Here is a 16,880-nt window from a genome sequence, read left to right as displayed (position 1 = left end):
GCCTCACCACTGCTCCCTATTCAACTTCCTGATACACACAAACCCCTCTCCTGCCCCTCCCCCTGCATCCCGTCTGCCTCACCACTGCTCCCTGTTCAACTTCCTGATACACACAAACCCTTCTCGTGCCCCTCCCTCTGCATCCCGTCTGCCTCACCACTGCTCCGTGTTCAACTTCCTGATACACACAAACCCTTCTCGTGCCCCTCCCTCTGCATCCCGTCTGCCTCACCACTGCTCCCTATTCAACTTCCTGATACACACAAACCCTTCTCGTGCCCCTCCCCCTGCATCCCGTCTGCCTCACCACTGCTCCCTGTTCAACTTCCTGATACACGCAAACCCCTCTCCTGCCCCTCCCCCTGCATCCCGTCTGCCTCACCACTGCTCCCTGTTCAACTTCCTGATACACACAAACCCCTCTCCTGCCCCTCCCCCTGCATCCCGTCTGCCTCACCACTGCTCCCTGTTCAACTTCCTGATACACACAAACCCTTCTCGTGCCCCTCCCTCTGCATCCCGTCTGCCTCACCACTGCTCCGTGTTCAACTTCCTGATACACACAAACCCTTCTCGTGCCCCTCCCTCTGCATCCCGTCTGCCTCACCACTGCTCCCTATTCAACTTCCTGATACACACAAACCCCTCTCCTGCCCCTCCCCCTGCATCCCGTCTGCCTCACCACTGCTCCCTGTTCAACTTCCTGATACACACAAACCCTTCTCGTGCCCCTCCCTCTGCATCCCGTCTGCCTCACCACTGCTCCGTGTTCAACTTCCTGATACACACAAACCCTTCTCGTGCCCCTCCCTCTGCATCCCGTCTGCCTCACCACTGCTCCCTATTCAACTTCCTGATACACACAAACCCTTCTCGTGCCCCTCCCCCTGCATCCCGTCTGCCTCACCACTGCTCCCTGTTCAACTTCCTGATACACGCAAACCCCTCTCCTGCCCCTCCCCCTGCATCCCGTCTGCCTCACCACTGCTCCCTGTTCAACTTCCTGATACACACAAACCCCTCTCCTGCCCCTCCCCCTGCATCCCGTCTGCCTCACCACTGCTCCCTGTTCAACTTCCCGATACACACAAACCCCTCTCCTGCCCCTCCCCCTGCATCCCGTCTGCCTCACCACTGAGGTCTAGACAATACATCTATTGCATGATTGAGGGTTATGTGCTTGATTTTTCTAATTTAAAAAAAGTTTTTTTAAATTTTTTTTTCTAAAAATTCTAATTTTTTCTAATAAAAAAATTCTAATTTTTTCTAATGAAAAAAGGCATTCCCTACTGTGGCAGAACACACACACCCACCCACAAAATAAGTAACTTCTAAAGAAAGCTGGTGCCTCTATAGAAGTTGTATATTAATATACCATATCCCCAACAGTGCAATCAAATTGATTTGGTCATTTAATCAATCTGATCAATAAATACATATTTGCAGTTTTTTCCTTCTTGTAAGAGATATTATTGACAGAATGTTGTTCTAACTCTAAAAGATCCACTTCTCTCTAACTGCAAGGTATTTACTATATACTAGCGCCCCTCTTTCTAAAAACAAGGCTCCACATTAGTCACACACAGATTCCATGTGGACTATACATTGTGATCTTTGTCCCACCTGGGGAGCTTAGATCACAAAGAAAGATGACAAATGCATTACATTCCAAGGTGTCTCATGGCAGAGCTTCACACCACAAGGGGCAGGTTTTAATTTGACCAGAGGTCACCCCCCAGAAATCATGCTCAGTGCCAGGACTCAGTTTTAAAACACGTAATGAAGACAAGAGCCTTTGAGCATGTGCAAAGATCTGGCTCCACTCGTTTTAGAAATTAGTCATGGGAAAGAAATTACACGTCCATTTGATTTACAGAATGGCTGTCAAAAAAAATTCTGTCAATAACACATAGCTTAGTTTTTTGACCAAGGATTTTTAAAGGAGGATGCCTATGCTTTCAGCCTTCCTAAATCAAGACAAGTGTTGTATAAAAGCAATATTCATTCCTGTTAATGAGGGTAGGCAGGTTGGAGAGGGTAGGCAGGTTTGAGAAAAGTGCCATGTGGTCCCATGGCATCCTTCCAAGGTATTCTGGGTAGGGATTCTGAAGATTCAAGGCCTGAGAACAAGGGCTGCTGTCATGGTGGAATCAATGTAGAAATTACCATAAGGCTCATGTGCATTGGATATTGCACTGCTTGGGAAGGGATGAGCTGGCACTCAATCCCTAAACCCATAAACAATTCCCTGGGGCATTTGGTGGGCCGCTGTGAGATACAGGAAGCTGGAGTAGATGGGCCTATGGCCTGATCCAGTAGGGCATGTTCTTATGTTCTTACAATATGACTATATGTGTGTAGGGCAAATGAAGTGATAGAGTGAACTCCTTATTACTACTTAATTACTATGTAATTACTACTACAACATCATAATTGCTATTATGTCACTTTGGAAAAGCTTCCCTGTGTAAAGATTGTTTTTAAAAATACATCGACCTACAAATAGAAAACTAGCATAGCAGGTAAATGGTTAGGCTAGAATCCTAATCCCCTGATGTGCTGGCTTCCTATTTCTGGGGCCATTTTAAAAATGTGATCTTCCATTGGCAATCTGAACTGGTGCAGTCACTCGACCATCTCAGCATTCTACGATTTTCATCTGCTCTATGTGTAGACTCTCTTCCTCTATGTGGGAAGTAACAAGACAAAGTCTGCAACCCCGCCATCACATGTGTGTGCTTGCATGCATACACAAACACACCAGTGCTTCCTTAGCTACCTTGCACTGTGGAAAACACGGAACAAGATCACCACCAACGAATCACAATCACAATCTCTCTCATGCATACAAACACCCAAGGAAAAGCATCCAAAAATGTTGATTCATCAACTCAGTTCTAACAATTTGGTTTGTTTCTTATTTGGGCCTGGTATAATTATTAACAACCTACAGAACATAGTTAAGCTTCAAGCAGCCCAATCCTAAACTGCGCTAGCACAGCAGGGCCACATGGCCTCTGCTACATTTAGGGATACTTCTCCCCTTAGCTGGAGGAACACCTCAGTTTGCCCTAAGGGGCTATTCAGATTGCTGCCAGCCGGCACAAGTCCAAGCAGCCCCATGTAAGGATACGGAGCAGCCCCGTGTAGGATACAGTGGAGGCCTGTTCCTCTGATCCCGCGTCGTCCCAGGCCTGATTCACCACCCCTTTTTGCCCCGACCCAGAAAAACCCACTCCCAGTGGCGTAGCTAAGGAGGTGCAGGGGTAGCAGTCGTACCAGGCAACAAGCTGTAGGGGGGCAACAAGCTGAGCTTGACACTGGTGGCCAAAATTGTGAAAAAATTGGTATGTACAAATAATATCATCATATATCATTGGAAACGTAATTTAATGCAGAATGCTAGGAAACAAACCCCACTGGAATATCTGCATTCTATCAAAAGTTATGGCCAATTAACCAGAAAATGAAAACACAACTGCCTTATGGAACAAAAAGTGGATTTTCTTAATTCAAAACTGACTTATGAGACTGATTGTTCTGAGAACCAATGAGATGTTATTATAACACAGGGTGGAACCAATAAGGTGTTAATATGCGTCAGCTCTCATTTCCATCTATCATAACATAGCTACTCCTGCTAACTGGCTTCCAAAATACATAGAAATATTCTCAGCTTTTAGCATCTACACAGCACAGCTCAACAGCAAATAAATGGACACATTCAGGACAGAAGTATAAAAAAAAATTATGTCAAGACCCAGTGGTGTTGTACATCTGGGGTAGAAGATGGCCTCCACATGGTCTCCACCTTGTGATACCCCAGGTGAGGCCAGGTCTACACAATATTTGAGGTGATAAGCTCGTGATATGGGCACCCTCTTACTGCTGGCACCTGGGGCAGACCACCCCCTGTCCTGCCCTTGGTAAGCCACTGTCAAGACCCAATGATGAACTCAGATATGCATATATGTACATATGTTTTTTTCCCTTCTATCCACACTGAAATATTTTGTGTTGATGCAAGTACTAGTATATTATCACTGTATAGTGATGAAATACCACTGGAAAACAGGCACACTTCAACATCTGATACAGACATTGATACACACAAATATGCATATCCATGTGTGAGATGGACTGGTAGGCACAGAAAAAGAAAACAAGTTAGGTATATTAAGATTGCAATCCTAAGCACATTTACTAGGAAGTTGTACTGAGCTCAAAGGGACTTAACATCTGAGAAAACAAGTTTATGCTTGTACGGCATATGTATGATCAGAACCTGTATAAAAGAGTATAGTGTGAAACAATGTCAACTCCCATTAGCCTCAAAGGAGAAGTAAAGCAGATACCTAAATCTCTCACACTGAAACCAACAGGACTTCATGGATATCAACTTTGGCTAGAATACGCCAATTGTATTTTCTCCCTAACTACTTATAATCCTATGAGCAATCTTACCATATGGTAAACAGTCTTCCCTCTTGCCATGTTTAAAAAGCTGTGCCTGGAAAAGGAAGGAAAAAAAACATTTTCAGAAGTAGTTCTCAATCACACTAGAATGATTTTAAGAGTAATATACAAGTTTAAAATGTATTTCTTTATAGCTATCAAGAGTTATTCATGAAGGTAAGAGTTGAGAAGGTTAAAATGAAGCAAGGCAAAATATTTTTTCAAAATTTCCATTATGAATGAACAAAACAATACAATAATAGAATCATTAAACAGAATATTAAATATAAAAGAAAAAGGGGGAAAGAATATAATCAATAAACATAAAGTGCAAATAGCCATATATAGAACAGATATAACTAAAGAAAATTTATACATAAATTTCTAAAGGCTTGCAAATATCCAAAAATTTATCCATACAAAGTTGTCTTCCACAAGCAATAGATTCAAATACAGACAGAGTTAAATGATCCTCTGTTCATTGAGATATAATCGGTGGGAACTTATCTTTCCAAACTTTCAATACAAGTCTTTTGGCTACAGTAAGGGTACAATGAGTCCTTTCTCAAGTCCTTCAGACAGTTTCCATAAAGTAGGTAAGTAATTCAAGAGGATATGCATATCCACTAACGACTATTGTTTTAACACCTCATTAATGCAACTAACAACCTCCATCCAAAAGAGTTATATCAATACACAAGACCAAAACATATGCCTGTCACATCAAATTCACCACAGTGCAGAATCTAAAAGATGAACCCAGCATCTAATATTTAATGGCTTGAATCCAGAGAGGTTTGTAAAAGAATCCAGACACACCAGAGAGGTCTGTAAGAGAGGTGTGCAAAGCCCAGCATTCACAGCCTCCTCCTCCTCCTCTGTCCCCACCTCCGTCCTGGGCCTGAACTGCCCTCCCCCCAAAAACCCCCTTTCTCCACCCCCATTCAGTGGGTAATGCGCCAACACATGTAGAAGCCTGCCAGCATAGGCCTCTCTGTAGGCGAAACTGGCCTCCACACGGTCACAACGTGCCTTACGGACGTTTGAGACAACATGCACATTTGTCCCACCAGCAGGAGCTGGTTTAGGATTGGGCTGCCCAAATTATGATAAAGGCAGAAGGGTCCCTTGAAGCAGAATGCAGGTCTTCTGTGATGAACTTGATGGTGTTGACTTCAGAGGACGCATAAACCCCGCCGGGTGCCCAAATCCCAGCCCTGGCACCACTCGTGGCCCTCAAGGACTCCCAATGTGGCCCTCAGGGAGCCCCCAGTCTCCAATGAGCCTCTGGCCCTCCAGATACTTGCTGGAGCCTGCACTGGCCTGATTCAACTGTTTGACCTCTTGTGTGAGCTGTGGGATGAGGGCTACCTCTACTGCTTGCTGTTTCACATCTGTGATGCAGTAGCAGTAGCAGCAAAGGAAAGACCAGCCTTGCTTTGTGCAAGGTCTTTTAAAAGCCTTGAGCTATTGCAAGACCTTCATTCATTCATATATATAAGTTCATCTTTAATATATTCATTTATGTAAACTTATGTAAATTGTAGGGGTCCACCCCTGGAGGGGTCTGGAGCAGGCTTGTTCCACCCCCAGGGAGGCCTCAGATTAGCTGAAGGGGGAGGGGGTTCCAGCACCCTTGTCCTCCTCCCTAGCAGAGCTGCCAGTCCTGGCCTAGGAGCTGTTTACCTCACAGCTCCCTGCTTCACACTGCCTGCCTCTCATCCCTGGCCTCCCTGTTTTATGGAGCGAGCAAGCCCCCTTTGGCCCCGCCCCTTCCTCCAGGTTGGGCAGAAAAGGCCTTTCCTGTTCCTGACTTGTTTCCTGTAGTGTTCCTTGTTTGCCTTGCCAGCCCCCTCTGGCTGGTTGGGGTGAGCCAACCTGCTTTGCCCCCTTCAAGGGCAGGGAAGCCTCCCCACCCTGGGCATGGGGTGCCTGCTCCAGGGTAAGTTGGGGGTCAGGGCATCTGGGAGGGGCCCCGACATAAATATATTCAAATTTTAAATGTAAATTAATTTTTTTCTCTGGCCCCCAAAACAGTGTCAGAGAGATGATGTGGCCCTCCTGCCAAGAACTTTGGACAACCCTGATCTAGATCACACTGTCATGTTGCAGGAGCTGTGTTGGAGTTCTCAGTATTGAAAAGACATGCTTATTTTTCTTTCAGTTTTTCTTTTTCAAATATTCCCACCTTTCTTCTTTTACTTTATTCTTCTTCCCTGTCCTCCATTTGTGCCTTCCCCCTTTCTAGCTTTCAGAATGCTTTCAAACATTCTACCTTAAAATACATATCATATTTTTAAAACAAAGATCCTTCCCTCCTCTGCCCCCACTCCCACCAGAGTGTAGGATCTCTCTAGGAATCTTCTTGCTCCCTTCAAATCCCTTTAACTCTCCATTTAGCAAAGTGTTTCTGAGGGGATTGTCCCTTGAGGTTTTTGTTTTTGCAAGTTCCTAACTTCTGGAAACACCTGGAGTTCAGCAAGAACTCAGAAAGTTTCACCTTTTTGTGGCTGGTCCAGGTTTGGTCATGCTCCTATCAGCATGATTTTTATTTTTTTTTAAATGGAGGAGAGAGATTCTGCAATCCTATTATATTCAAGCCTCCTAAAATAGACCTTCAAGTTTTCTGTTCCTCTGTCATTTCTAATTTTCATGAATGGTGGAACTCAACTCAAGTGTCACTGGTAACAGAATTGCCTATTTGCACCTATTAGATAAGTCATCACTTTGAAAATCTAAAGATTTGACTTTTGGGGGATTGCCTTGTTGAGTGATGATTTGAAAATCTAAGGGCCTACATATGCCTAACATTTACTAAGCTGCACCCAAGGATTCTACATCTACTGAACCTTGCAGAGATCAACTTAATTCCACAGGGAAAATATCTAATTTCTCATGTCCCTTTAATAATCAAATTAGTAGGGTTATCTGAAACAAATATTCACAACTCTAAGATCTGTTAAACTGGAGTACTCTTAATTTAAGCCAATGTAGTCCTATTTACTTCATTCAGAACCGTGCCTTAATATTAATATGTATGTTGAAAAGGTATATGGATTGAGTTGTTGGTGCAAATTCAAACACCAGAAAATATCAGTGTTGTTCAAGGTTGCATATTCCCAAACTCCTTGTCTTATAGAACAATGTTTCTCAGTCAGAGGTACCTTTGTCCCTGGTGGTAATTGAGGTGATGTCCAGTGGTATACACGGGACACCCAGACCCCATCTGGCAGCAAGACCAGCAACCCAATGCAACAAGTAAAGGTAGGAGGCTCACTCAGCAGGCAGAGCCCCAGTATGAGCTTTTTGCATTCTCAGAAAAGCCCTCCTGTCCAACCTGAGCCTCTTATCAGTGTTTGTTGAGTAGCGTCTGGCCTCCCAATCCAGAAGTAACTGGTGATAACATCATCACCACTTACTTTTAGTGGTACTTCTAATAAGTGGACCATGCAAAGTGGTGCAGTGGGGGAAAATATTGAGAAACACTGCTGTAGAACATTCTAACAGTGTCTACAATTGCATGCCTAACTATTACCTCTTAATGATACAGCCATAGATCTTTTTCACAAGAATCGCTACTCAATTAATGGTTTAATTAACTACCACTCATTACATTTGCTCCCTTACCTAGGGTAATGCAGCTGCAGTGCCAATGGGTCTCCTTGGATCTGTGCTCACTTTTGAGCAGGTGCAGACCCAAGGAGACCTATGTCAGGCCGCCTGGGCTGGAATGGAGGATAGGGTATGGTGGCAGACTCTGCTGCCACCTCCAACTCCTCTCAGACCTGACCCTTTTTCCCCCATCCTGAAAATAATCACCATCAGCTGGTGCTGGAGGAGCACCAGCTGGCCATCCACACAGCAATGAGTCCCAGCACTGACTGGCACTGGCGGCCCCTCCTCCCAAGGGGTCATAGATGTGCCTTGCTGCATGTTTGCAACACCAGCACCGGCGCTAAGGCCATATAGGATTGGGCCATAAGCTTCTAGAGTTTGAAAACTTTCCTGGTATGTGTTCTCCACATAAAGGAAATGCTAGCTAAGGAAGCAATGCAAAATACATTTATTTGCCTCACAACATACAGGCAATTGATACTGGGAACTCTAGGATCCCAGAATGGGATCACCCTTACAATAGCAGGTGAAGTTGTATGTGACATGGACAGGACTTAAAAAAACAAACAGGATACTTTATGATAGGACAGAAAATACTAAAAACAGAATCTGAACTTTCAAATGCCTCTCCCTTGGGTTTTATTCCCTACTGCTCAGGGGCAAGATGCAATCTGTACCACACAATATATTGTTATGATTGCTAAATAACTTTAGTCTTTCCCTGCTTTATCTAGCAAACCTGTCATCAAATATAACTATAGTCTCATAACCGTGGGGCTATGAAACACGCTAGCCAATGTCCACCCAAACTGCTACACCCAACACTCTTGCACAAGATGTATTGACTCAGAAAGAAAACAATAGTGGCTGCTATTTGGGACTTTGTGCTGGTAAAATATTTTTAAAACTTTGTTTTTACTAAAGTATTCTGTGGTTACAAATATTTTTGTTTAATCCAATTAACTGAGAATACAATCAGTCGCAATGAGACAAACCAGCTTTATAACATGTAATTTTTTAAAAAGACCTTCCCCTGCTCCAAGGTATTATTGATATATATTATGTTCTTGAATCTAGAGACAGTTATATTTAGCAACAAAAAGATTATTTTACCATTTTACATAGCTATTCACTGAATAGCTGAAATCAATGTAAGGCAGGGTCATGCTCTAACAAGTATTCATACAATAAACATGAAACAAAAAGGGTTCTGATTTTGAGACAATGCAGGTCATCTAAAAAACTTTTCATACCAGCTGCCCACACATCCAATTACTATACTGCTTATTACATGGTCAATATTTTATTTCCTTTTATTTTTAAGGCGTGCAGAAGACACACATCTACGCATGTGTACTTGGTGCTGAGCACCTGCCTGGGGAACATGGGCCAGACCTGTAACATGGCCATCTACTGGATTAATACCAAGAGGCCACAGATTCACAGGCCACTTTTGATGAAACAATGTAATCAAAGCAACTCAAGCCTCACAGAATGGTAGCCTTGGTCCTCAGGGCAGCCTCACAAAAGACCCAACAACTCCCTCTATCTTTCCTTGTGTTTGTCTTGTGTTAGTCACACTGATTGCACACTTCGTGTTTGCTACTTTCTTCTCTGCTGGTGATTGTTGAGTGGTCTGTGGCTGTGCACATTAGTCTGTTTCTCACTATTTTTATTGGGGACCCATGTCTTTGCCCCAAACAGATCTATTAAAAATTCAGAAACAAGGAGAATCTCCCATTCCAGTTACAATCTCTTTTCAGAGGCCTGGGACATTGGTTAAGTTTGCCTCTTCAGTGAGAAACTAGCTCTCCCACCTCAAGTGGGTGAAGTGCTTTCACAGCCTGTCTAGATATTTATTCCTTGCCTGTAGCCCTTAGTTCAGTGAGCCACTTCTCAGCTACATGATTCTAATACAGTCTGAACAATAGGAACCTTCTCTCTTCTTCCCCACTAACCTCTTCATCCTCCCCAAGCCTCCCCCCCCCCCCAGGGAACCCACTCAATCGCCCTATGTCCCTTCTCTCCCATTTTCCCTGTCTCACTTTGCCCTTTCTCCTTCTAAGGATCATCATTGGAACATCCTCCCCCAGGGCTCTATAGAGAGTGACTATTAGCCATACAATTTCCCTGTCTAGCGAGTAAGTTCAGCCAGACCCCAGTTTTGAATTTCTCTTTTTTGAAGCACTAAAATAAATCCTTTTTTCCAACTTTCACTCACCCCTCTAGTCGCCTTTCTCTGCTGAATTGTACAGCTGTGCTGCTGACAACTACACTGGGTCTTGCCACATGATAGTTTTCTCCCCTGTGTACGCATGTTACATGTGTTTGAAAAAGTACTGCCAGTAACATGCTACCTGTGTGACTGGATATACATGGCACTGAATAGTGAGCTTTGGTAAAACTATGACAAAATACTCTTTGTATTCAGTGCCCCACATATACATGCACTAGAGACAGCATACATAAATCAGTGCTGAAGCCTGAAATGATAACATTTCACATTTGAATGCAAGTGTTAAACACTAAACTGGGCTGGATCAGGGCCTCTTAAATCAAAAGAGAAATTACTAGAGTTATGCAAAGAATAACCCTACACAATATATTTTTCTTTCCAATTTACTTAAGCATACCCTAGACTTCCACCTTCTATTTTGTCACCTTCAGTAGGAAGAAGCCTTTCAGATAAATATGGCCAGGAGTTAAGATAAAAGTAACATAGCCCAACCCTAGAAATATTTCCACATATTCAACAGCTATTTACAGACTTAAGTACGTAATTTCAGCTATGGTGTAAATGCAACAAAAACTCCCTGAGGCTATGCACCTGCTTTGTTTCAGATTTTAATGAACTGAATTTCACGATCAAGCAAAGCATTAATGAACCTTAAGTCAGAAATGTACACAGAGTACATTGTGGATTAGGATTGGTTGATGATTTTCAAATAAAATGTACACTAGTACCAGAGGACCTTTAACATGCCTCGATTTTTCCCTGTGAACAAAGGAGAAGTTCATTCAAAGCAAGTGCTAAGTACACTTGTGTTAGAAAAAGAGTACTCTCCAAAGTCAGGAGTGCTGTGGAAATTAATAATATTTTCTAAGAGCCATTTTCCAGAATCTTTGTTGATCCTTTGGAGGAACATTACAAACACAGTTGCATAACTGGTACTGCTTTCTATAAAGAAATTTGTTCAGTCACAAAAATCTGTACAACAAAGTGTGTGAAGATGCTCTCACAGAGTTGACTTGATAGCTTTAACACTATATGCTTTGTGGAAACTGACTGTGCATAGACCAAAATACCTTGACTGTCTGGAAGTGGTGACTGTGTATCACCAAGGAAAGGCTGAGGCTAGTTCCACATGTGCACTAGCCTCCAGGCTGGAAAACAGACACAAGGCCAGGGAGCCATATCAGGCCCTTTAGGGGTTCCCAAAGAGCCCAGTTTCCCTTTTCATACTCCACACAAATTACTCAACCATCTACAGACTGAGCAATCAGGTGTTTACTATTAGCCAGATACATTCCCACCTCAATTTCCTTTACATTAGAAACTGTTTAGCACAGTTCAGTATCTCTCAGCAATGATGGTGTGAATTCTGGTTAATATAACATTCATTCATATAACAACTGGACAGCTGTCAAATGGGGAATGTGAACCTCAAGTCCATTTAATTTGTACATCCCTAATATAATGGAGTGAAACAAGGACCATCAAGTTGCAACGGTGTAATATCCACCTCATACTGTATTTCAGGGTCAAACTAGAAAGTATTTTTAAAACGCCTCTAGTAGATCTGTTTAAAGCTGGGGAAGGGGGTTTAGAGCCCTTATATAAGGCCCTTAGAGGGCCACATTTCTTTTTAAAGAAATAAGATTTTTCACACTATCTTCCTCCTAAAACAACAAAAGGTATGCAACCCCTAAACTGAAGAAATCTATTTTTAATGAAGTAGCCAATAAATATGCTCACTTTGCCTCCTCTTTAGAAACTTTAAAGGTGTTCAGCATCTCATGTTGAAAGTAGGAAAGGAGTCTATTATATGCCTTGGGCATACCTAAGTTACACCACGTTCCTTCCATATTAATGGGCCATGTAATATGTGCCCAACTAAGCAACCTGTTGAGAGGAATGTAGCTACCTCTCCTTTAAATAATTGCACCACCTACAAATTAAAGAAAACCATTGGCGTATCCTAGCGATAAAAGTGTCAGGTCTGGTTTTGTTGCTTTTGAAATAACATGGTGCAAGGTACAAACAAAAACTAGTTTCTTAGTAATCAGGGAAAAACCTGACACACCCCCTAATTGTCTGCATAACCCACTTAAGGCTTTGCCTTTGTAAGATGTAAGAATCAGCATTACCTCTGGGACACCTTCCTCAAGCTATACATATCATCACTATTAAGGGTGGCATGACTGCTTGGAAGGAGGCACATCTTACTGCCAAGCAGATGGAAATTTGAATTTACCCTCTGGCTCTAATAAACTATGAACAATGGGACGTGCCCATACTTGAGGGAAGATTGAAAACAGCATAGTCAATTGCTCTTCAGCACCCCTCAGAGGACAGACAGGCAATTCACTCTATGACCATTTGTCCTTCTCACCATACTACTGAATGCCCTAAAAACTATTTCAAAAGGAACCATGCTGTAAAAAACAAAACCTCCATCTAAATCTAAATTAGGGCATGTCTCAAATGTTGCATGCAGTCCCTAGGCATTTAAGCCTACCTGTTAGATTCCTGAGGCTCTCAAGTTTCATTTATATGGGTTTTTAAATATATTTGCCTGCAAAAAAGTGCAGTATCCAAGAAGAAAAGAGAATTAAAAACCCATATACGGTATATTGCTTTAGTTTCGTTATTTGAAATGGAATACTAGAGCAATTTTTCCACATTTGAGCTTACCAGTTCCACAATTACAACACTAGTGACTCAATGAACAATACAACACATCTACCAATAGCGTCTTGGTATAGTTCAAGTAGGCACACAATCAAGAAATTTAAGCAATCTGCAGAGATTTTTATGTGAGCTAAAACTGAACCTAAACAAATATTATTACAGCCAAACTAGATCTTCAAAATGGACTGGGGGAACCTTTATACATTTCTTGTCCCTTTCTACCAATTCCAGGAAGCAGCTCAGAACACATCTTGCATCTAACTAACCAACACACATATGAACTAATTATATGTAAAGGCAGACAGCACAACATCAGTTCAACATGTCTGAAGACTAGATGTTTTATATGGGTGAGACACTTCTTATAATTCTGCATGTCAAATACAGGGACATGAACAATAACTGAAGCTACACTTTTGTTGTTGTGCCTCTGAGACTGAAGAACTGTAGGAGGCTATCTCTTACCTGGGGCATAGTCCATCAGAGCTGTTACCAAACAATACCTAAAGTATGTACAGCTCTCAGGAAATTATTTTTTCTTAAACAGAAATAAACAAAGTTCTGAGAATCTCCAGTTTCACCAACTTGCTGGACAGGGTGCTTTATTTTAAACTTATTACTCACATTTGTATACTGTATTGCTTATAAAAGAAATTAAACACAATTTAATAAGTTTCTATGCCCCAGGCTACTTCAAGATGATGACATTGTTGCCATGCAAGAACTAAGCATGCTACGCCCTACAGGGCTAACAAAAATTTGCTGGTTAAATAAGGGCAGGCTTAATAGCAAACTTCCCAGACAGAAGCATTTATATCACAAAATTGTCAAATACACTCTTTTATAGACAATTTTTGCCACCAATTCTATGTCAATGCAACTTCAAATCATGCATTTATCTACATATGCAACATATACATATAACCTACATTTAAAAGAGTCTTGGAGCACCTTAAAGGCATAGAAATGTATTGAAGCATAAGTGATCACAGGCTGTACTGCACAAAAGTTTATGCTTTAAAAACTTTGTTTAGCCACAACTTGTACTACAAGACTCTGAGTTGCTGCAAAAGCAGCAGACTAACACATGTACCACAATGGAAGCTATTACCTACAGAAAACCTCAAACTTTTAACTAAGGGGATCACATCAATACAACTTTGTGCTTTGTCACAGAATCATCCCAACACAGAATAAGTTCTCAGAAATGTTCTTATGCTATGTTGTTCCTAACATTCCTTGGCAATACAATGGCTACCAACACACAAGAAAACACAGATCTATCTCAGATAGCCATTTGGAAATTACTGACATGGATACTTAATGTAGATATCTTCATTGAACACAAAGAGTACATATCAGCATCCAGTGTGTCCTTTCTCTTACAATACGGACACAATGTATTTCAAACCTGCATTTGAAAGAGAACAAGCAATGCTACCTGTTAGCACACCTGTTGTGAAATGATGTATTGCTATCAACAGGTGCAAAAAAACAAGCCCATAAGTGGAATCAAGTTGTGTAATATATACTGCATGTTTCAACAAGAACTATGTCAATGTTAACCACTGTGCATAAAATGATTAATTAGACAGTAGCATACCAGTTTGCTTGAACACATTCAAGAAGAAACATTTAAAAAATCAGGACCTATTCAGAGACCATTTCACTTCTCCCCACCAAAATGCAACACAAAGGTAAATGGGGAATGGATGCAGGGTCACATGTTCACTCCTTATCTTTTCATCAAGTACATACGTAATGACAGAGCAAATTTTGCATTTATGTGGACACAGGATCACTATGACCCTGTAATACAGAACCTACTTTTCTAGTGGTTTCAATATCACAGGATCAGGGAGAGCAGATAGTTGGCACAAATCTGAGCAGCCCTGTGTTGGGAAATCAGGCCTGGGAAGAAGGATAGGATATATCAGAGTCCTGTGCCACAGTTCCTGCCCCCTTCCGGGGACTAATTCACTCCCTCCCAGCCCTCTCCTGCCCAATTACACCTCCTCCCCACTTGCCCGTGGAGACCTTACCTTCTCTGGCCTATCACTGATGCAGGCCTATCACTAGTGCAGGCATAGGCCTTTGCACTGATGCCACAAGCCTCCATGCTGCCACAACGTGCCTTGTGGCATGTTTGCTACAGCATGAGCACTTTTCTTGCTGGTGGTTGCCGGCATAGGATTGAGCCATAAGATATCTATTTCTATACACACGGAAAGAATATCTCCACAGGATTTAAGAGCCTATTAAGTAAACTAACCTATTAAAAGCGAACCATTATTTACATTTAAGGGGCAAGTCATATTCCAAAATTCAAAATAAGCATTCAGGTAAGGTCTGTTGATCAAATCTCACTTCATACAAATATTGATCCGTCTACCCCAGTACTATTTACTTCAATTAACAGCAAAGTCTCTAAAAAGGTTTTTCTAAGACCTGACACCCGGGACTTTTTTAGCTGGAGATGGCAGACTGACAGTTTGAGATTGAATTTGCTCTGACAGGATAATCTTAAAACAAGTTGCCCATTCGCAACTTCAGCTCCATTCCGTCCAAATCCCATCTCCAACATGGCTGTTGTAAGGATCATCAATCTAATGCACAAGAAATTTGGTCAGTTTTTTGTGTTTTTTTTTTTGGGGGGGGGAGGCAATGGACGGACAGACAGACACTACTTTTCTCCCATCTTTAAATACTACTTACTAGTAGAATACCCATATAGCCATTCTATTAGTACCCAATACTAGTAGAATATCCATGAAACTTCATGGATTAGTTAAAGAAATTTTATTTTTTATTTTTTTGGGATGGGGGAGCTATAACTATTCTTCCTTCCCATTTTCCTTGCTTCAGACATTCATAAGAACATAACATAAGAACAGCCCCACTGGATCAGGCCATAGGTCCATCTAGTCCAGCTTCCTGTATCTCACAGCGGCCAACCAAATGCCCCAGGGAGCACACCAGATAACAAGAGACCTCATCCCGGTGCCCTCCCTTGCATCTGGCATTCTGACATAGCCCATTTCTAAAATCAGGAGGTTGCGCATACACATCATGGCTTGTACCCCATAATGGATTTTTCCTCCAGAAACTTGTCCAATCCCCTTTTAAAGGCGTCCACGCCAGATGCTGTCACCACATCCTGTGGCAAGGAGTTCCACAGACCAACCACACGCTGAGTAAAGAAATATTTTCTCTTGTCTGTTCTAACTCTCCCAACACTCAATTTTAGTGAATGTCCCCTGGTGCTGGTGTTATGTGAGAGTGTAAAGAGCATCTCCCTATCCACTCTGTCCATCCCCTGCATAATTTTGTATGTCTCAATCATGTCCCCCCCTCAGGCATCTCTTTTCTAGGCTGAAGAGGCCCAAAAGCCTTTCCTCGTAAGGAAGGTGCCCCAGCCCCGTAATCATCTTAGTCGCTCTCTTTTGCACCTTTTCCTCCTCTTACTTCTGCCCCATTTTTTACTCTCCTCCCACATGTGCCAGGACTGGAATGCTCCATGTTGCAACTGAGATGAGGGAGCCACGGGAAAGGAGACACTTCTTGCCTTCTCCACTATTCCCAGGCATTCTGGAATTGGATGCTGCATCTATATAGACTAGAGCAACTGTCGAAAGGTCAGATAAGTGAGTGAAAGGGAAGGAAGAATCACATGGCTCTCAAACTATTCCTCCATTTCCATCACATCAGTGTGATAAAACCGCAAACACTGGGGCATGCCAAAAGTGGAAGTACTAGATTATTATTCTACTTAGACATGTTAATTCTTTTAGGGAGGAAGTTTGTTCCCAATGAACAGATTGCACAAATACCAATTCTCAACGTTTGTAATACAAACAATTCATTTTCTTTTTTAAAACATTCACAGACTATAATAACA

General features: G+C 42.2%; 1 protein-coding gene across 2 annotated transcripts in view; it reads right to left on the bottom strand.

The window, feature by feature from the left end:
• The window catches only part of TBCD (tubulin folding cofactor D), a 166,445-nt gene that overhangs the window by 132,903 nt on the left and 16,662 nt on the right, over nt 1-16,880 (bottom strand). For both annotated transcript variants that reach the window (XM_066618583.1, XM_066618584.1), the window contains exon 9: nt 4,465-4,510. In XM_066618583.1, coding sequence (XP_066474680.1) covers nt 4,465-4,510 — 46 coding nt within the window. The remainder of the gene's footprint in view (nt 1-4,464; nt 4,511-16,880) is intronic.

This window comes from Tiliqua scincoides, chromosome 2, assembly GCF_035046505.1.
Source record: "Tiliqua scincoides isolate rTilSci1 chromosome 2, rTilSci1.hap2, whole genome shotgun sequence".
Classification (NCBI taxonomy): domain Eukaryota; kingdom Metazoa; phylum Chordata; class Lepidosauria; order Squamata; family Scincidae; genus Tiliqua; species Tiliqua scincoides.
The sequence above is the reverse complement of the archived record's forward strand: the minus strand, read 5'-3'. Positions and strand labels throughout refer to the sequence as shown.